At 45.0% G+C, this 22,373-nt stretch overlaps 1 protein-coding gene across 1 annotated transcript in view; it reads left to right on the top strand.

The window, feature by feature from the left end:
- Nucleotides 1–21,784, top strand: part of LOC126229631 (prolactin-releasing peptide receptor-like) — a gene marked incomplete at its 3' end in the record, with an annotated part of 98,758 nt that extends 76,974 nt beyond the window's left edge. Inside the window, exon 2 of the mRNA XM_049942372.1 lies at nucleotides 21,113–21,784. Coding sequence (XP_049798329.1) covers nucleotides 21,113–21,784 — 672 coding nt within the window. The remainder of the gene's footprint in view (nucleotides 1–21,112) is intronic.
- Between the last annotated feature and the right edge of the window lie 589 nt (nucleotides 21,785–22,373).

The raw sequence follows: 22,373 nt of genomic DNA, 5'->3' as shown, positions 1-22,373 counted from the left end.
CGCCGTCTGCGAATTTTCCTCGTCTGTCGTTGCAAGGTTTTGAACTTTGGAAATAAAAAAAAAGTTCGCAGGGGTCAGGTCTGGAGAGTACGGAGGATGAGGCAGCTCAGGGATTTTGCTTTATGTGAAGTAGTCACACACCTACAGGTTTCAGGCCGTTAGCTTCTGACAATATTTCGTGACATGATCCAACTGAAACACCTGCAATCTCTCAGTCAGTCAGTCTTCGAGTGACACGCACAATTTCGCTTACGTTCCTCACATGAGCGCCGTCGGTAGGCGTCGAAGGACGTCCTGAATGAGGGTTGTCTTTAACTTCCGTCCGGCCATTCTTAAACCGTGCAAACCGAGTACGGCTAAAGCACTCGTCACCGTAGGCTTCCTGTATCATTTGGTGTCTATACGTTTTCTTGAGTTTATTATTATTATTACACGATTAATCAATACAAACATTAATTAATAACACCATCTTGTTGATATAATTGCGTAGGTTTCCGCGGCCAGAGTCAGTCGACATAAAAGTTTCTGGGTATGGTACCGCGTCATAATGTAAAAAAAGAAAAAAGAGGCTACTTCTGCTGGAGAAAAAAACAAAGTTTCGGCCACGGTTGCAGCGGCCTGCCTTCTTCTGGGTCTAATGGTCTAGTTTATATATATATATATATATATATATATATATATATATATATATATATATATATATTTTATGACGCGGTACCATACCCAGAAAACTTTTATGTCAACATGTTGTTGTATTCCTGTTATCCTCCACCAAGCCTCTTTATGCAGCGCATCTTCCTTGTCGATGCTGCGATGTTCCATTACTCCATTTATGTGGTCTGTCCAAGAACGTCTGCCGATGGTTTCCATTCATAAACCTTCTTTGGCCACCGATGATCTGGCATTTTCATCATATGACCGTACCATTTTGATGATTTTCTTTCAATTTTATCTATCACTGTATCATTTTCCTTCATTCTAGCTCTTACTTCCTCGTTAGTTTTTCTTTCGATTCTTGATATTCTGGCACTCCTACGCAAATAATCCATTTCCACAGCTATTATTCTTTTGAGATCCGCATTTAAGATCCATACTTGTGATACATAGCATAGCACTGATTCAACCACTATCTTACCTATACTTTTCTTATTGCTGTTGGAAATATTCTTATCCCACCAAAAAGAATTCATACACCCTAACACTTTTCTGCTTTGCTGTATTCCATATTTTACTTATGTATGGCCCAATCCATTTTTATCGATATGTGCCTCGAGATATTTAAATTTCTCTACCTGTCTCATAACTGCTTTGTCATTGATGTGCACGTCAAATTTAGCATCACAAGATACTCTGGTTTTGTTAGACTCATTTGTAGTCCCCATCTGTTGTTTTCCTGATATAAATAAACGTCGTATCGTGAATTCTAGCTTATAATCATCTTCTTGAGTTCCACGCAAAATTTAATGCAGACACTTTGCTCCTCTAACTCTGCCATCTCGGAATTCACAAACTGTGCGACACAATTTTCTACTCAATATAGCACTGAACAATAACTAACAGACGTACAACAATGAAACTTCCGGCAGTTACACATTCAACACAGACGTGTGCAGGGCTGCCAACCGCATTTCACTCCAACACACGATTGGCGCGAAACTACGAATGTTCCGGAATTTTTGAACAGACCTCGTAGATACAAATCTCACCTGCCGGTTAACACTTTTTGAAATGTGTGTACATTGAACAGTTTGACTTACAGCGCACTATCAGATTTATCTAACAATTGTCTCGTCAGTAAACAGCTATACAGTCATATGGATGATGGCTCTGAGCACTATGGGACTTAAATCTGAGGTCATCAGTCCCCTAGAACTTAGAACTACTTAAACTTAACTAACTTAAGGACATTACACAAATCCATGCCCGAGGCAGGATTCGAACCTGCGAACATAGCGGTCGCGCGGTTCCAGACTGAAGCGCCTAGAACCGTTCGGTCACACCGGCCGGCTACAGTCATATAAATTAACCCTACAGTATTAACTATTTATAGACTGTGTGTCAATACATTTCGTATGCCGCCTAACCGTGATTAGACCTTCGTTGTGCTTGGCTACGAATATTTGTTTCCCCCATAAGGCGTATGTGGATTTCCATCTATAGTAACAACAGTGATTCACGACTGCTGCTACTGATAAATAAATGTGTAAAAACAGGGCAAGCGTTTTTGTCTTGGTGCAATGTAAGTAAACAGCGTTATACGGAAGTCACGTGACAATCGCAGTTTAATGTTGCCGACATGTGTAGTCCACTATGCTCACTACATAGATATTCCTACTAAGTGACAGCGGAAGAAGAGATCGATAAATAGCGAGTAAAAGTGCGAAGGTCTAAACTGCAGAACTGCACGGAAGAGACTGGTATCAACTAGGCTTCCATTTTGTAAACGTTGTATTTTTTCTATTTTCACTCAAAGGATGAAACAAATATGACAGAATATGCATTTTTTCTTTGATATTAAAGACGTGAACTTCAAAACTAACGTGTAACATACCGGTATATGCACTTATGCTAAAATGTGTCTTTTAATTGTCACTACGAAAGTGATCCAGCAGTTCACAGTTAATAAACGTAAACACGGTCCCTAGTAAGCTGTAACGTGATTTTTATTTAATTGTGCGATTAGGTAATTTCGGCTACTTGTCACCCTGCAGCACTTGTAAGACCAACATGGAAAAGCACTACATTGTCTGCATGCGTCCACGTATAACTAAAGCTGTTAAGTCCCATAGTGCTCAGAGCCATTTGAACGTATAACTAACACTTTACACACCTCACATTAAAATAAAATATTACTACGCAAATTTCTTCTACGGGCACATTAAGCATCTGGAGGCTGTGGATCCCAACAAATACAAAATTTTAACTCCACACCTCACATTAAGATAAAATATTACTATGCAAATTTCTTCTACGGGCATATTAAACATCTGGAAGCTGTGGATCCCAACAAATACAAAATTTTAACTCCACACTTAGGTTCAAAATGGCTCTGAGCACTATGGGACTTAACATCTATGGTCATCAGTCCCCTAGAACTTATAACTACTTAAACCTAACTAACCTAAGAACATCACACAACACCCAGTCATCACGAGGCAGAGAAAATCTCTGACCCCGCCGGGAATCGAACCCGGGAACCCGGGCGTGGGAAGCGAGAACGCTACCGCACGACCACTCCACACTTAGGTTTAAGCTTCTAAGTTTGTCCAGTGGCGTGTGTGGCAGCTACGTACTTTCGGCATCCGCTTTCCGAGAAGGTTATAAAGCCCTTCGTGGGCTCTAGCGTTTCTTGGAAATGTAAAGAAGAGACTTCCAAGTCCCAGTGAATGTGTGGCGGTGAAACTCCGCCCCCACTGTGCCTTTTCAAGAAGCGACCTGCGACCAGAAAACTGCCTTGCCGTTCCTTTTTTTGCCCTTTGCGCCAGGTGCCGCCTTCTCGTTCACAAACCGCCTTTCACGCCCTTAGGACAGACTCCCACTCAGCACACCGCAGCTACACTCGCGCTGCCCCTTAGCTGACAACATTTTGCTGTAAACAGACAATTGCGCTGCTGAGCCAATTGAAGGAAAATTAGGAATTCAACAGTGTAAAATGATTCAAATGGCTCTGAGCACTATGGGACTTAACTTCTGAGGTCATCAGTCAGTGTAAATTCGGAACTACAGTTGCCTCTGTACGGCTTCAACTGCATTCCGACGAACTTTCATTGTGATGTCAGCGCAACAGAAATGTAAATTCGTGGGAGATAATAGCGCATTTTTAATTGAAATTCGCAAAGTTGTTGTGGAACATATACGAAACTCATACAAAATGTATGCTGATTTGGTTAAAGTATACGGGGTGTCGTTAGCGCTCTATGTTGTTAACGTTCCTTGCGACCGATCGGGGGAAGTTATGATGGCGAAAGAGCTGATTTGTATTGCCAGTGACGTAACTATGTTTTCGTTCGATCGTGGGAAAATATTGAGTACTAACGTAACAACCACTTTAATCCTTCGTTACTCTGGTACACTAGTTTAACGTTGTCAGCGTGGTTGTGTTTCCGTAATACCTGTAGTTGTTTTTATGTGGAAACAAAAGAAAACGTGTTTCGTTCGAAATATTGGCGAACACAAAAGTGAATCTTGACAACATACGTCAATTGCCAAACGGTTTGCTTTTTCATAACAGCATTAGTTTCTTAATGTTCGGAAAAGTTTTTTTTAAATTTTTCAATCACAATGCTTACGTTGTCAGAAACAAGAGAAACAATAAGTACATTTATATTGTCATATTTTAGTTGTGATGTATAGTTTGCTTACACGTAATACTTGGGGCAGTGTTCACTTAGTGCTTTCTTTAGCCTTGAAACACCTTCCACACTCTTGAACAAACTGTCGTAAGCACAAAAATTTACTGCATGTTGTGGTATCCCATTGGCTGCCTCCAAACTGACAACGAGACGCAATGGCGACATCTGCTGCTTACCGAGCATAAGCGCGACTAGTGGACGGCACTCTGTAGAATTTAGCCGCAGATTATGTTGTGAATTAATAGAGTTGTGTGGCTCTGCAGCGGCAGACGCACTGGCCTTAACGTCTGCTTGTTATGACAACGTTGCGGCTGACCACAACTCACACAGGCAGAGGTTATCACTACAGTGCAACGCCGATCTCCAGACCTAGGCCTTCAGCAGGTTCTTCTTCATTTGCACACAGTTATCTGGTACCAGTATACGTTTTGCTGAAGACAGCTTTCTTCATCTACGGCGATCTACTTCTGATACTTGCCTTGCTTCGTCCATTCTTTGTAATCTCACTTCCAAGATAAGAGAACATTTCCATTTCTTTGGTTATTGTGGCGCTACAGATTCTAGTGTCGAACAAATCATTACTAGAATTGCAACTGTTCTTCATTTACTACACAACTGCCCATTAAAATTGCTACACCAAGAAGAATTGGACAAATATATTATACTAGAACTGACATGTGATTACATTTTCACGCAATTTGGGTGCATAGATCCTGAGAAATCACTACCCAGAACAACCACCTCTGGCCGTAATCACGGCCTTGATACGCCTGGGCATTGAGTCAAACAGAGCTTGGATGGCGTGTACAGGTACAGCTGCCCATGCAGCTTCAACACGATACCACAGTTCATCAAGAGTAGTGACTGGCGTATTGTGACGAGCCAGTTGCTAGGCCACCATTGACCAGACGTTTTCAATTGGTGAGAGATCTGGAGAATGTGCTGGCCAGGGCAGCAGTCGAACATTTTCTGTATCCAGAAAGGTCCGTACAGGACCTGCAACAAGCGATCGTGCATTATCCTGCTGAAATGTAGGGTTTCGCAGGGATCGAATGAAGGGTAGAGCCACGGGTCGTAACATATCCGAAATGTAACGTCCACTGTTGAAAGTGCCGTCAATGCGGTTAAATTTCGCGTCTGTTGCACGTCATCTTCGTGGTGTAGCAATTTTAATGGCCAGTAGTATACTTCATTGCTTTGTTTTTTCTTAAGCCATGCTATTGGGTTAAGTATGTTGTCTATTTCTTTAATTAAATCTTCACTGTTGACCGTATGTACAGTTAGAGGGGTATGGACAGGACTAAAAAAAAAAAAAAAGTGTAAGTTCAAAATCTGACATTTGTGTGGAGAATGAATAATAACATCCAAAGTGAAATTAATGAGAAAACTTCCAAAACCATTCGAGATAAAACCTGGGGTTAGACAAGGTAATGGATTATCGCCTTTGTTGTTCAGTGTAGTTCTAGATAGAGTCATGGAAGATTGGGAAAAGAAACCTGAAGAAGAAAATTGCTGGAAACCAATTTCATTACGAACCAAAAAAATAAGCTACTAATCCCCTACATAGACTTTGCGGACGATCTCGCAATAATGACAGATTCTTGTGAGATGGCTATAAAACATATAGAAACTCTAAAAAAATGTGCAAAGAAAGTCGGCCTGCAGATATTGTTTGAAAATACAGTGTTTAAAACAACAAATTTAGAAATTTTCCAATTACAAACCAAATATGGAGAAATTAACATAGCATCACACTTTAAATACCTAGGAGAAATTATCTCTGAAAATATGCACAACAAGAAAGAATACAAAAATTTCGTAAAGGTATAGGATTAGTGAAAAAACTGTATGATAAAAAATGCTTATCCTCATATGCCAAAATTAGACATTACAAAACAGTAATTAAACCGTCAATGTTATACGCCAGCGAAACCTTGGCACTAAACAGGAAAAATGATATAGAAAATCTAAAGAAAGAAGGAAGAAAAATAATTAGAAAAATTTTGGGACCAAGATAGACCGAGAATGGATATAGACTACAGGAAACGTTCAAAATTGAAGAATAGTCTAATACAGAGACGGATATGAGGAAAAGACGCCTGAAATTCTATGGCTAGATAACGAGGCTTCCTGAACACAGACTAACAGAAAGAATAGTAAAATACGTAGATTCCCTCGCTAATGGAGGAGAATGGATCCAAAATGTTAACAAAGACTTGGAATTAGCCAATATCACCAAAGAAGAAATAGACGTAAGGAACAATTTTAGAATAAAAGTAGAAAAATGGGAGGTTAAATCTGAGACAAAAGCCCGAAGAACCGGAACAAAATGGAGCGATGAAAGAAGAGCTAAATTCTCGCAAACAATGAGAAACTGATGGGCAAATAAAAAGAACCAGAAGAACAAGAAGAACGGGAAATGAACTATCTTTACTTAGCGTCTTGCACTCTGGGAGCTTTTCGAGTAATAATAATAATAATAATAACATATCCCTGTTTGAACATATCTGATTTGTTTCCAAAAATTGAGGATTATGCTGTTTCCCGAATCGACGCTTTATTAAGACCGTTCTAAGCGCCACTTCAGAAAACTGACCGGTTCTAATTACCAATAAGAAAGTTTTTACAACCTGATTGTTGGGAAGAAGAAAACAACAAGCGACTGCTGATACTACTGTTTACGAGGGCTATTTCGTTTTTCAAGGCCTGAACGGTCACAAAATTAAACCACAGTGAAAATCCGATGACGTTTTGCGCAGATGTGTTGCGCAGTAGCTCTGATACGCCTGTCGATCGCGTCACGTCGCACTTTCAAGTTCTGAGCACACAGACAACGAAAGAGGTGCAGAGCAGCGTAGAGAGTTGGCAGAAAGCACAGGCGGCTGCCCTCTGTGATGTCGATGTTGGATTGGTTGGTTGGTTTGGGGAAGGAGACCAGACAGCGAGGTCATCGGTCTCATCGGATTAGGGAAGGACGGGGAAGGAAGTCGGCCGTGCCCTTTGAAAGGAACCATCCCGGCATTTGCCTGGAGCGATTTAGGGAAATCACGGAAAACCTAAATCAGGATGGCCGGACGCGGGATTGAACCGTCGTCCTCCCGAATGCGAGTCCAGTGTCTAACCACTGCGCCACCTCGCTCGGTTCGATGTTGGACAAATGTCTAAGTCGAAGTAGCTAATTCGTAGAGAAGTAGGTGGAAGGTATAAAATGTTACAAATAAAACATTTTAGATTATCACTGTGGTTTCTATTCCGCGACAGATCGGACCTTGAAAAACAAAATAGCCGTCGTATTTACATAAACAGCGCCGTTACCGGTTTAATCTCCCCCTCCTTGCTAATTCCATCTATTGTCCGCATTAGTCTTTTATGAAGATTTGAGAGGAGCGAAGACTAGAATAAGCTTTCTAGGTTACTTAGTTTGTCACGCAAAGTTGGCTCCAATTCTTCTTGTCTAGGAGTCTAATTCTCGAAACTCAAAATGTCACATTTTAGGTCCTTGCGGTTGGATTGATCTAAAATTTTAAGATCGTTGTTACAGATTTTTTGTTTTTACGTAATTACATTTTCTCACATGTTAGTATACCGTAGAGTCTTTTGATTTTTCACATTAACAAAGCCGAGAGCACATTGTTCGCACAAAATACAAAAATGCGTCCGATCACATCAGAGGCATGCTTTCGACTCTCACACTCTGCGAAAATAACTATATTCCAAAGGGTTTACATTTTTTCTTAACAAATGAATTTCTACTAGTTTCTGTTATATTAATACTTTCGATTATTATTTCATAAATTAATCCAGAAATAACCATAGTAACAAGTACAGCATTGCGTAATTAATAAATAAATTTTAAGTGTGCCAGTAGTTCGTAATTTCAAATGTTTCTATAAAAAATAATTTTTACCCTACATTCAGATCTAGTACTTATCGATTATAACATCGAGACTAAAACATTTTATTTTAGTAATTCATTTTCATAAATTTTAGCTTGAAGTATAATATACTGTGTATAAAATTATATGCAAGTTTCAGAAAAGCAATTGAGATGATACTGACCTGTCCAAAATTAAAAAAAATAATATTGGTATCGGCAACTACTGTTAAAGAAAAGTAATTCTGGAGGAGGATGTCCCGTTACATCGGTTTTTGAACCGACTGATTCATCTTCAGGTTGTTGTTCACGTTTATATTACAGTGAACAGCTGTCTGATGATGAACGTGTCTGTCTTTGTAAATAAATAACATTATTAAAATTGGATGGTTGTTGTTTTAGTCTTTGCAAGACTCATATTTCGTACTGAACCACGGACTCTAAAATGTGAGTTTCCGACAAAATATCAAGAAGGAAGTTTGTGTTCCAAGTGCCATTAATATTGATGTAATACGTTTTAATTGTGGTGATATACATACAAAAACACAGCATTAGTTTTTTTTGACTCGTAGTATAGCAGTCAACAAAATTCACTTCTCATGTGTTTTAAATTTTAGATCCCCAGAGGGAAGCACAGCTTGACACAAAAACCAAGCGCCATCTACAGGGGATAGATAAAATAATGAGAACACCTGTACTTACTTGGAAATGGTTTATTAATAAGGAGTTCGACCCCTATTTGCCCGCAATACAGCTGCGATTCTTCTTGGAATACTGGCATATAATGATTGTATAGTCGAATGTTATGCCACTCTTCGATCAGAACCTCTTGTAACTCCTATAGTGACGGCGGAGGCGGAAATCTGCTCCGGAGTCTGCGTTCCAAAACCGACCACAACGGCTCGCTAATGTTAGAAGTCCGGGGACTGTGCTGGCCAGGGAAGTCACTGCAGTTCAGTTGCATGCTCCTCATACCACGACTGTACTGTCCTGGCTGTGTAAATAGGTGCATTATCGTCCTGAAATGTGACATCATTATTCGGGAACAACATTTGAATCATGGAGTGCACCAGATCATCTAAAATTTTCACATAATCGTTGGCTGTAAGACGGCCTTTGAAAGTAATAATGGGACCAACAGAATACCATGATATGGCTGCCCACACCATCACACTTGCACTTCCGTGCTTAACCGTTGGAATCAAGCAATCAGGATTGTAGGCTTCTCCAGTCGTAAACCCTGCCCGATGTTGGAAATAACGGAAACGTTGACTCATCGGACCATATGACGTGATCAACCGTACAAGATTTTTATTCCTGACGCCATGTTTTACGCTTCTTTGCGTTGATTGTCGTCACTATTGGTTTCGGTATAGCAGCTCGTCCTTAAATATTCGCTTTATGGAGTTGTCGATAGATACGGGGTCTCGAAGGTGACTATTGACCTCTGCAGTCACTTTAGCCGCCGTAGTATTGTGTTGTTTTGACACAATTCGTGTTAGTGTACGACGATCTCTATCATTTAGTTTTGATTTGCGCCCACTATTACATTTCAGCGATGATGTCTTTCCATATTTTGTGTAGGTTGTCACTACAGTTGCTCTTGAAGCATTTAATAAGTTGTCTGTCTCGATTACTGATGCTCCAGCTAATCGGGCCCTCACAATCTGCCATCTTTGGAACTCTGACGGGTTTTTCACTGCACGTCGACCTCGGGCTCTGAATGCAAATACAAAGAGTGCACTACTCGTAAACAATCTGCACTGACGCCAAGTCCTTACTGGACACGCACAGTTCAGCGCGACATGTGCCTTACCTGGCTTGTTGACCGTTAAAGACAACCAGCCCATTACTACCACGGTTCGCATTATTTTGCCTATCCCCTGCACTAACTCATATTTGGAAGACTCTCGCCGGCCAGTGTGGTCGAGCGGTTCTAGGCGCTTCAGTCTGGAACCGCGCGACCGCTACGGTTGTGTGTGATGTCCTTAGGTTAGTTAGGTTTAAGTAGATCTACACTACTGGCCATTAAAATTGCTACACCACGAAATGACGCGCTACAGGCGCGAAATTTAACCGACAGGAAGAAGATATGCAAATGATTAGCTATTCACAGCATTCACACAAGGTTGGCGCCGGTGGCTGACATGAGCAAAGTTTCCAACCAATTTCTCATACACAAACAGCAGTTAACCGGCGTTACCTGGTGAAACGTTGTTGTGATGCCTCGTGTAAGGAGGACAAATGCGTACTATCACGTTTCCGACTTTGATAAAGGTCGGATTGTAGCCTATCGCGATTGCGGTTTATCGTATCGCGACATTGCTGCTCGCGTTGATCGAGATCCAATGACAACTAGCAGAATATGGAATCGGTGGGTTCAGGAGGGTAATACGGAACCCCGTGCTGGATCCCAGCGGCCTCGTATCACTAGCAGTCGAGATGACAGGCATCTTATCTGCTTGGCTGTAACGGATAGTGCAGCCATTTCTCGATCCCTGAGTCAACAAATGGGGACGTTAGCAAGACAACAACCATCTGCACGAACATTTCGGCGACGTTAGCAGCAGCATGGACTATCAGCTCGGAGACCATGGCTGCGGTTACCCTAGACGCTGCATCACAGACAGGAGCGCCTGCTATGGTGTACTCGACGATGAACCTGGGTGCACGAATGACAAGTAATTTTTTCGGATGAATTCAGGTTCTGTTTACAGCATCATGATGGTCGCATCCGTGTTTGGCGACAATGCGGTGAACGCATATTGGAAGAGTGTATTCGTCATCGTCATACTAGCGTATCACCCGGCGTGATGGATGGCGTGCCGTTGGATACACGTCTCGGTCATCTCTTGTTTGCATTGACGGCACTTTGAACAGTGGACGTTACATTTCAGATGTGTTACGACCCGTGGCGCTACACTTCATTCGATCCCTCCAAAACCCTACGTTTCAGCAGGATAATGCACAATCGCATGTTGCAGGTCCTGTACGGGCCTTTCTGGATACAGAAAATGTTCGACTACTGACCTGGCCAGCACATTCTCCAGATCTCTCGCCAATTGAAAACGTCTGGTCAGTTGTGGCCGAGCAACTGGCTCGTCACAATACGCCAGTCACTACTCTTGGTGAACTGTGGTATCGTGTTGAAGCTGCATGGGCAGCTGTACCTGTACACGCCATCCAAGCTCTGTTTGACTCAATGCCCAGCCGTATCAAGGCCGTTCGTTATTACGGCCCAAATTGCGTGAAAATGTAATCACATGTCAGTTCTAGTATGAAATATTTGTCCAATGAATACCCGTTTATCATCTGCATTTCTTCTTAGTGTAGCAATTTTAATGGCCAGTAGTGTACGTTTTAGCGGACTGGTGTCCTCAGATGTTAAGTCCCATAGTGCTCAGTGATATCTAAACCATTTGAAGACTCTCCATTTTTTGGCACCTGAATCAAGTCTAGGGACATGCAACGGACCACCGTAGGATACCATAGCGCTGAAATAGAGTTTTGTGAACAACTATACATAGAACGTTCCTATTAAGTTTGAGGACAAAAATCAGCGCAGATGCGGATATGCCCGCATCTCGTGGTCGTGCGGTAGCGTTCTCGCTTCCCACGCCCGGGTTCCCGGATTCGATTCCCGGCGGGGTCAGGGATTTTCTCTGCCTCGTGATGGCTGGGTGTTGTGTGATGTCCTTAGGTTAGTTAGGTTTAAGTATTTCTAAGTTCTAGGGGACTGATGACCTAAGATGTTAAGTCCCATAGTGCTCAGAGCCATTTGAACCAATTTTTGATGCGGATATGCGACAGTACACCTGCGGGGATTCACAGTAGTTAAAAATTAAATAGTGTCAAGACTATGATTTTCGCCTATGTCTGCATTAAAAGCGACCGACAAGAATGTTTATTGTTGTTTAAGTCATTATTATTACCCATTAGCTACGGAATCCCGCAACGTTGGCTTGAATGCGCCTTATCCTGGAGACGGTAAATACACTCCTGGAAATGGAAAAAAGAACACATTGACACCGGTGTGTCAGACCCACCATACTTGCTCCGGACACTGCGAGAGGGCTGTACAAGCAATGATCACACGCACGGCACAGCGGACACACCAGGAACCGCGGTGTTGGGCGTCCAATGGCACTAGCTGCGCAGCATTTGTGCCCCGCCGCCGTCAGTGTCAGCCAGTTTGCCGTGGCATACGGAGCTCCATCGCAGTCTTTAACACTGGTAGCATGCCGCGACAGCGTGGACGTGAACCTTATGTGCAGCTGACGGACTTTGAGCGAGGGCGTATAGTGGGCATGCGGGAGGCCGGGTGGACGTACCGCCGAATTGCTCAACACGTGGGGCGTGAGGTCTCCACAGTACATCGATGTTGTCGCCAGTGGTCGGCGGAAGGTGCACGTGCCCGTCGACCTGGGACCGGACCGCAGCGACGCACGGATGCACGCCAAGACCGTAGGATCCTACGCAGTGCCGTAGGGGACCGCACCGCCACTTCCCAGCAAATTAGGGACACTGTTGCTCCTGGGGTATCGGCGAGGACCATTCGCAACCGTCTCCATGAAGCTGGGCTACGGTCCCGCACACCGTTAGGCCGTCTTCCGCTCACGCCCCAACATCGTGCAGCCCGCCTCCAGTGGTGTGGCGACAGGCGTGAATGGAGGGACGAATGGAGACGTGTCGTCTTCAGCGATGAGAGTCGCTTCTGCCTTGGTGCCAATGATGGTCGTATGCGTGTTTGGCGCCGTGCAGGTGAGCGCCACAATCAGGACTGCATACGACCGAGGCACACAGGGCCAACACCCGGCATCATGGTGTGGGGAGCGATCTCCTACACTGGCCGTACACCACTGGTGATCGTCGAGGGGACACTGAATAGTGCACGGTACATCCAAACCGTCATCGAACCCATCGTTCTATCATTCCTAGACCGGCAAGGGAACTTGCTGTTCCAACAGGACAATGCACGTCCGCATGTATCCCGTGCCACCCAACGTGCTCTAGAAGGTGTAAGTCAACTATCCTGGCCAGCAAGATCCCCGGATCTGTCCCCCTTTGAGCATGTTTGGGACTGGATGAAGCGTCGTCTCACGCGGTCTGCACGTCCAGCACGAACGCTGGTCCAACTGAGGCGCCAGGTGGAAATGGCATGGCAAGCCGTTCCACAGGACTACATCCAGCATCGCTACGGTCGTCTCCATGGGAGAATAGCAGCCTGCATTGCTGCGAAAGGTGGATATACACTGTACTAGTGCCGACATTGTGCATGCTCTGTGGCCTGTGTCTATGTGCCTGTGGTTCTGTCAGTGTGATCATGTGATGTATCTGACCCCAGGAATGAGTCAATAAAGTTTCCCCTTCCTGGGACAATGAATTCACGGTGTTCTTATTTCAATTTCCAGGAGTGTATGTTGTTCACATCTGAATAACTGAAGATAGCGGCGTAGCGATCTTTCTGCATTTTCACAATATGATACGTCCGTCCTGTTTTTATCCCACCAGCAGCTGCCTTACGGCTGAACCAGACCTGTTTCGGCTACATGGTCAGCTGTCACTTAGCATCTTACGAAAGCTGCCACAGGCGGATGCGTAGGTTGTTCTAGCACATGTGTCATTGGAAAGATTATTCGCTTTAGTGATGCAATGAACACGTTCCTTAAAAATATTCACAATTACACAATTTAAAACTCATTACATTCATACTGTGGCGAAACAAGCGCTGTATTGTTTGAGAGACACAGAGGAGAGCGAGTGTGCCGGGACTTACCCCAGTTCACTGCTAGTAGCGCCACGTTATCATAAGCGTCTGTCCGTAGTACATGAGCATTCAAATGGTTCAAACGGCTCTGAGCTCTATGGGACTTAATATCTGTGGTCATCAGTCCCCTAGAACTTAGAACTACTTAAACCTAACTAACCTAAGGACATCACACACATCCATGCCCGAGGCAGGATTCGAACCTGCGACCGTAGCAGTCGCGCGGTTCCGGACTGAGCGCCTGGATACATGAGCATTACCCCTTATTTTAAGAATGAAATTAAAAGTTAAAATTGCTTTTCCTAATTTTGTAAGCATGTGTTTTAGCATATTAATGTTTAAATGGTCAAATCTGAGATTAATCGGATAAGTATCTTTCTCTAAATACATGGCATTAAGAAAAAAATAAGTGGTGCTAAATAATAAAGCTATAATGTGCAGATGCAAGTCAAAATTAACTGGTATAAGTGTCAACGTGATTAAAGCAATACTTTGGTCAGAATCCACCTTTTTAAGAAAAATTGAAGGTGCTAAATATTAGACTTAGAAATACGAAAATTTGTATGACGCTTCAGTTTAGCATAAAAACAGGAACTACGTGACCCCCATTAAGCTACCTCCAATGGTTTTCGAATAATTTACTGAAAACTAAATTTGGAACAAAAACGTCCTTATTTGTAGTAAATTATGTATCTGTTATATTAATGCTAGAAAGTTCTGATTACAACACGTAATGAGACCTATTAAATAATAGCGCTATGACAAGTTTCAAGACCTGGATGTAAATAAAAACAAATGTAAGTTCACTTAAACTCATAGTTCAGAGCTCATGTTCTACTGTCAGTTCCGTTCAAAAAATTCTGGACTGGAAAGTTTAAATGCAGGCGAGCTAAAACTTTTTCCATGATTTTAGCCGTTCATACAAAAATTACGAAGATTCTAAATTGATTCGTGGTATTGTTATAAAATATTATGTGTCCGAGGAAGCGGCCATTTAGAGACTACTACTGGTGGCATAAGGCGGATGACAACAGGCGTTTCCTTGGCCGCCCGCTGCGCCTGTATACAGGGTGTTACAAAAAGGTACGGCCAAACTTTCAGGAAACATTCCTCACACACAAAGAAAGTAAAGATGTTATGTGGACATGCGTCCGGAAACGCTTAATTTCCATGTTAGAGCTCATTTTAGTTTCGTCAGTATGTACTGTACTTCCTCGATTCACCGCCAGTTGGCCCAATTGAAGGAAAGTAATGATGACTTCGGTGTTTGTGTTGACATGCGACTCATTGCTCCACAGTACTAGCATCAAGCACATCAGTACGTAGCATCAACAGGTTAGTATTCATCACGAACGTGGTTTTGCAGTCAGTGCAATGTTTACAAATGCGGAGTTGGCAGATGCCTATTTGATGTATGGATTAGCACGGGGCAATAGCCGTGGCGCGGTACGTTTGTATCGAGACAGATTTCCAGAACGAAGGTGTCCCGACAGGAAGACGTTCGAAGCAATTGATCGGCGTCTTAGGGAGCACGGAACATTCCAGCCTATGACTCGCGACTGGGGAAGACCGAGAACGACGAGGACACCTGCAATGGACGAGGCAATTCTTAGTGCAGTTGACGATAACCCTAATGTCAGCGTCAGAGAAGTTGCTGCTGTACAAGGTAACGTTGACCACGTCACTGTATGGAGAGTGCTACGGGAGAACAAGTTGTTTCCGTACCATGTACAGCGTGTGCAGGCACTGTCAGCAGCTGTTTGGCCTCCACGGGTACACTTCTGCGAATGGTTCATCCATCAATGTGTCAATCCCTATTTCAGTGCAAATGTTCTCTTTACGGATGAGGCTTCATTCCAACGTGATCAAATTGTAAATTTTCACCATCAACATGTGTGGGCTGACGAGAATCCGCTGCTACATCGCAACTAAACTCATGTTATTAAAGTGTAGTAATTATACTTTACTGGAAGGAGGTTTGCGCAGATTGTAGTAATAGATCTACACACAACTTTCGTAAGCTTTACTGCGTTGCAACCACTTGTAAACAAAGACACAAATAAATGACAGACATTGGCTGCGAGCGGGAATTCATTGAAATCGATTGGCGTGCTAGGGTAGTCCACGCAGTTGCAATGACTACTGTGTTCGCATTATTAGTGGTCAAAGCATCTGCCTAGTAAGCAAGAGGTTTGGGTTCGAAACCCAGTCTGACACTAATGTTCAATTCTCCTAACCGATTTCAATCAATTCCCGCTCACAGCTAATGTTTGTAATTCTTTTGGGTCTAATTAGTAATAACACATGGATCAAAATTGTGCCTGTCCTTCGAGACATGTCCGAAAGAAATGACGCGACATATACTTCTAAAAAAACACTATAAATCAAAGAATACGAAATCAGTGGCAGTGATGCAATTCCACAGACCGCTACGGTCGCAGGTTCGAATCCTGCCTCGGCCATGGATGTGTGTGATGTCCTTAGGTTAGTTAGGTTTAAGTAGTTCTACGTTCTAGGGGACTGATGACCTCAGATGTTAAGTCCCATAGTGCTCAGAGCTATTTTTTTGAGGAAAAGGCCGCAGGAGAAAATAAAAGTCATGGGGTAATAATATGCACATATGCAGATGGTGGTAGTATCGCGTATACAGGGCATGAAAGGGCAGTGCATTCGCAGATGTGTCATTCGTAATCAAGTGAATCATGTGAAAAGTTTTTTGAGCAGATTATGGCTGCATGGACGGGAATTAACAGACTTTGAACGCGTAATGTTAGAGTTGGACACATGAGACAGTCCATTTCGGAAATTGTTAGGGAATTGAATGTTCCAAGATTCAGAGTGTCAAGAGTGTGCCGAGAATACCAAATTTCGGGCATTAGTGCTCATCACGGCAGCGCAGTGGCCGACGATCTTCACTTAATGACCCACAGCAGCAGCGTTTTCGTAGAGTTGTCAGTGCTAACAGACAAGAAACATGATCTATCCTTACTGGGGGACCACAGATATATACACTCCTGGAAATTGAAATAAGAACACCGTGAATTCATTGTCCCAGGAAGGGGAAACTTTATTGACACATTCCTGGGGTCAGATACATCACATGATCACACTGACAGAACCACAGGCACATAGACACAGGCAACAGAGCATGCACAATGTCGGCACTAGTACAGTGTATATCCACCTTTCGCAGCAATGCAGGCTGCTATTCTCCCATGGAGACGATCGTAGAGATGCTGGATGTAGTCCTGTGGAACGGCTTGCCATGCCATTTCCACCTGGCGCCTCAGTTGGACCAGCGTTCGTGCTGGACGTGCAGACCGCGTGAGACGACGCTTCATCCAGTCCCAAACATGCTCAATGGGGGACAGATCCGGAGATCTTGCTGGCCGGGGTAGTTGACTTACACCTTCTAGAGCACGTTGGGTGGCACGGGATACATGCGGACGTGCATTGTCCTGTTGGAACAGCAAGTTCCCTTGCCGGTCTAGGAATGGTAGAACGATGGGTTCGATGACGGTTTGGATGTACCGTGCACTATTCAGTGTCCCCTCGACGATCATCAGTGGTGTACGGCCAGTGTAGGAGATCGCTCCCCACACCATGATGCCGGGTGTTGGCCCTGTGTGCTTCGGTCGTATGCAGTCCTGATTGTGGCGCTCACCTGCACGGCGCCAAACACGCATACGACCATCATTGGCACCAAGGCAGAAGCGGCTCTCATCGCTGAAGACGACACGTCTCCATTCGTCCCTCCATTCACGCCTGTCGCGACACCACTGGAGGCGGGCTGCACGATGTTGGGGCGTGAGCGGAAGACGGCCTAACGGTGTGTGGGAACGTAGCCCAGCTTCATGGAGACGGTTGCGAATGGTCCTCGCCGATACCCCAGGAGCAACAGTGTCCCTAATTTGCTGGGAAGTGGCGGTGCGGTCCCCTACGGCACTGCGTAGGATCCTACGGTCTTGGCGTGCATCCGTGCGTCGCTGCGGTCCGGTCCCAGGTCGACGGGCACGTGCACCTTCCGCCGACCACTGGCGACAACATCGATGTCCTGTGGAGACCTCACGCCCCACGTGTTGAGCAATTCGGCGGTACGTCCACCCGGCCTCCCGCATGCCCACTATACGCCCTCGCTCAAAGTCCGTCAACTGCACATACGGTTCACGTCCACGCTGTCGCGGCATGCTACCAGTGTTAAAGACTGCGATGGAGCTCCGTATGCCACGGCAAACTGGCTGACACTGACGGCGGCGGTGCACAAATGCTGCGCAGCTAGCGCCATTCGACGGCCAACACCGCGGTTCCTAGTGTGTCCGCTGTGCCGTGCGTGTGATCATTGCTTGTACAGCCCTCTCGCAGTGTCCGGAGCAAGTATGGTGGGTCTGACACACCGGTGTCAATGTGTTCTTTTTTCCATTTTCAGGAGTGTAGATTTTTTGAGAGAAATTTCCACCATTTGACTTAATTGTTCATATATTTTACACAATCATGTTTTCATCATTATAGCCTTTTCAAGTACATCTTGAAATGTTAAAATATGTCAGAGTGGTCTGTGACATGTCATCATCAAAAAAACATATTTGTGGTCTTATAGACCAATTGTTGCAATACAGTTGTTATCGAAGATACATAAAGGGCCCACATTGTGTACAGTGAAAATGCATTGACACAAAGTATGGCGTATTTAACAGCAAACATGTTTCTGTGACCCGCACTCATCACTTCTGCTCATCAATGGTGACTGGTGAGCATATTGGTAAATAACAACAGTTATTCGTAACAGCTGTGTATGGAGTGGCAATACTATAACTCCTCAGTTGCTCTTGCAATCTCGCGTAATCGCTCTCCATTCTACATCTACATCTACATGGATATTCTGAAAATCACATTTAAGTGCCTGGCAGAGGGTTCGTTGAACCACCTTCACAATTCTCTATTATTCCAAACTCGTATAACACGGGAAAAGAATGAACACCTATATCTTTCCGTACGAGCTCTGATATCTGTTTTTTATCGTTGTGATCGTTCCTCCCTATGTAGGTCGCTGTCAGCAAAATATTTTCGCATTCAGAGGAGAGAGTTGGTGATTGGAATTTCGTGAGAAGATTCTGTCGCAACGAAAAACGCCTTTCTTTTAATGATTTCCAGCCCAAATCCTGCATAATTTCTGTGACATTCTCTCCCATATTTCGCGATAATACGAAACGTGCTGCCCTTCTTTGAACTTTTTCGATGTACTCCGTCAGTTCTATCTGGTAAGGATCCCATACCACGCATCAGTATTCTAAGAGAGGACGAACAAGTGTAGTGTGAGCACTCTCCTTAGTAGGTCTGTTACATCTTCTAAGTGCCCTGCCAATAAAACGCAATTCTACACTAGTATAGGCCACTTGCACCCAACGTAAGACTCAAGTGACTAGTTTTTGGTTAAATGGACAGTGGCGAAAGACTGGTCAGTGGAGTCTCCAAATATACCAAAGCAGTGAGTTCAGAGATGAAATGTAGGCAAAAAAAAAAAAAAAAAAAAAAAAAAGAGAAATTTGTGGTAAGGTTCAGAATGGTTCAAATGGCTCTGAGCACTATGGGACTTAACATCTGAGGTCATCAGTCCCCTAGAACTTAGAACTACTTAATCCTAACTAACCGAAGGACATCACACACATTCTTGCCAGAGGCAGGATTCGAACCTGCGACCGTAGTGGTCACGCGGTTCCAGACTGAAGTGCCTAGAACCCTCGGCCACCACGGCTGGCTGTGGTAAGGTATTATGGGACCAAACTGCTGAGGTCATCGGTACCTAAGCTTACACACTACTTAATCTAACTTAAACTGACTTATGGTAAGGACAACACACACATCCATGCCTGAGGGAGGACTCGAATCTCCGACGGGGGGAGCCACGCAGACCGTGACAATGTGCCTCAGACCGCTCAGCTACCCTGCACAGTAACATTGTAGGTGACACTCATTAGTTTAAAATGAGAAACAGACGTCATTTCTGATCTATAACAGACATGACAGCGAGCTGACTGTAATCTTGCCAGAATAAATTTGGTGCCCACTGTGTGGTTTTTCTTTTTTTGAGTCATCAGCCTTCTGACTGGTTTGATGCGGTCCATCACGAATTCCTCTCCTGAGCCAACTTCTTCATCTCAGATGAGCACTTGCAATGTATGTCTTCAGTTATTTGCAGGATGTATTCCAATCTCTGTCTTCCTCTACAGTTTTTATCCTCTACAGCTCCCTGTAGTACCATGGAAGTAATTCCTCGATGTCTTAACAGATGTCCATATCACCCTATTCCTTCTCCTTATCAGTGTTTTCGACACATTCCTTCCTCTCCAATTCTGCGCAGAGCCTTCTCACTCCTTACCTTATCAGTCCTCCTCATTTTCAACAGTCGTCTGTAGCAGCACATCTCAAATGCTTAGATTCTCTTGTGTTCCAGTTTTCTCACAGTCCATGTTTCACTAGCATACATTGCTGTGCTACAAAAGTACATTCTCAGAAATTTCATCCTCAAATTAAGGCCTATGTTTGATACTAGTATTCTCTTGGACAGGAATGTCTTTTAATGTCTTCCTTGCTCCATCTGTTTAATTATTTTGCTCCATAGGTAGCATAATTCGTTAACTTCATCTACTTCATGACTATCAATCCTGATGTTAAGTTTCTCGCCGTTCTCATTTCTGCTACTTCTCATTAGTTTCTTCTTCGATTTATTCTCAAGTCCATATTCTGTACTCATTAGACTGTTCATTCCATTCAGCAGATCATTTAGTTTTTCTTCACTTTGACTCAGGATAACAATGTCATCAGCGAATTGCATTATTGACATCCTTTCACCTTGAATTTCAGTTCCTCTGCTGAAGCTTTGTTTTGTTTCCATCATTGCTTCTTCGGTGTAGAGATTGAACAGTAGGGTCGAAAGACTACATCTGTGTCTTAGCGCCTCGTTCTTGGTCTGTGTGCGGCCCAAAATGCTTCCAGTCCTTCTTGTGCTTCTGGGTGTGGTGGATGTTACTGTGATGTCAAGTGCTGATGTGGAGCAGGGAGGAGAGTGGTTGTTGTGACAGCGCGCGCATGTGCCTGTTATGTGTGTGCGTGTGTGTGCAGGGCACCAGCGTGTACGTGTCGTCGCTGTCGCTGGCGGTGGTGGCTGCGGACCGGTACGTGGCGGTGACGCAGCCGCTGCGCGCGCGGCCGCGCGGCTCCTGCTGCCTGCTCTCCGTGGCGGCGGTGTGGCTGTGCGCGTGCGCGGGCGCGCTCCCGTACGCGCTGCACGTGCAGCACCGGCCGGCCGACGGCGCCTGCGAGGAACACTGGCCGTCGGCGCGCGCGCGCGCCACCTTCGGCGCCGCCACCTTCTGCGCGCAGCTGGCCGTGCCGCTCGCCGTCGCCGCCTTCTGCTACGGCCGCGTCTGGCTGCGGCTGCGCGCGCGAGAGCGCGACCGGCGCGCAGCCAGCGCCGCCAGCCCGCCCGTCGCGGTGCGCGAGGCGGCGCGCGCGCGCGCGCGCCGCACTCTGCGCCTGCTGGTGGCCGTCGTGGCGGTGTTCGCCGCCTGCTGGCTGCCGCTGGCGCTGCTCAACCTGGCCGCCGACCTGAGCGCGCGCGCCACGCGCTGGCGCTTCTTCCACCTCGGCTTCTTCGTGGCGCACGTTCTCGCCACCAGCTCGGCCTGCTACAACCCATTCCTTTACGCCTGGCTCAACGACAACTTCCGGCGCGAGTTCCGCCGCCTGCTGCCCTGCTGCTGCGGGGGCGGGGTCGCGGGCGGCGCCCACGCCGATGACGTCGTCGCCGGCGCCTGCGAGCCCGGCCAGTCGGCGCAGACGCTGCTGCCAGAGTCCGACGTCGGCGTCGTCGCGGTCCCAGTCGTTTCCTACTGCGCCTCTGGCGAAGTCGTCCACTTCTCGACTGTCGAGAACCTGCTGGACCTCTCTCCCTCCATCTAGGTCAGTCTCCATAACTGACATTCCTTGTAGATCTAGTATTCTTCATATATCGAAAATTTCGTGATCTACATAATGAAAAACTGCACAATTTACTCCTCATGGATCCGGTAAAAATATCGTGTGACTGGGGCCTCCCGTCAGGTAGACCGTTCGCCAGGTACAAGTCTTTCGATTTGACGCACTTCGGCGACTTGCGCGTCTATGGGGATGAAATGACGATGATTAGGACAATACAACACCCAGTCCCTGATCGGAAAAAATCTTCGACCTAGCCGGGAATCGAACCCGGGCCCTTAGGATTGACATTCTGTCACACTGACCACTTTTTTTTTCCTTAGGGCCTCCCATCTCCCCTTCTAGCCCTTCCATTCGCTCTCCTTCATGCACCTTCTTTGGCTGCCACGGATGGACATAGATCTGG

Source organism: Schistocerca nitens, unplaced genomic scaffold, assembly GCF_023898315.1.
Source record: "Schistocerca nitens isolate TAMUIC-IGC-003100 unplaced genomic scaffold, iqSchNite1.1 HiC_scaffold_376, whole genome shotgun sequence".
Classification (NCBI taxonomy): domain Eukaryota; kingdom Metazoa; phylum Arthropoda; class Insecta; order Orthoptera; family Acrididae; genus Schistocerca; species Schistocerca nitens.
This window is presented reverse-complemented; position numbering and strand designations above follow the sequence as displayed.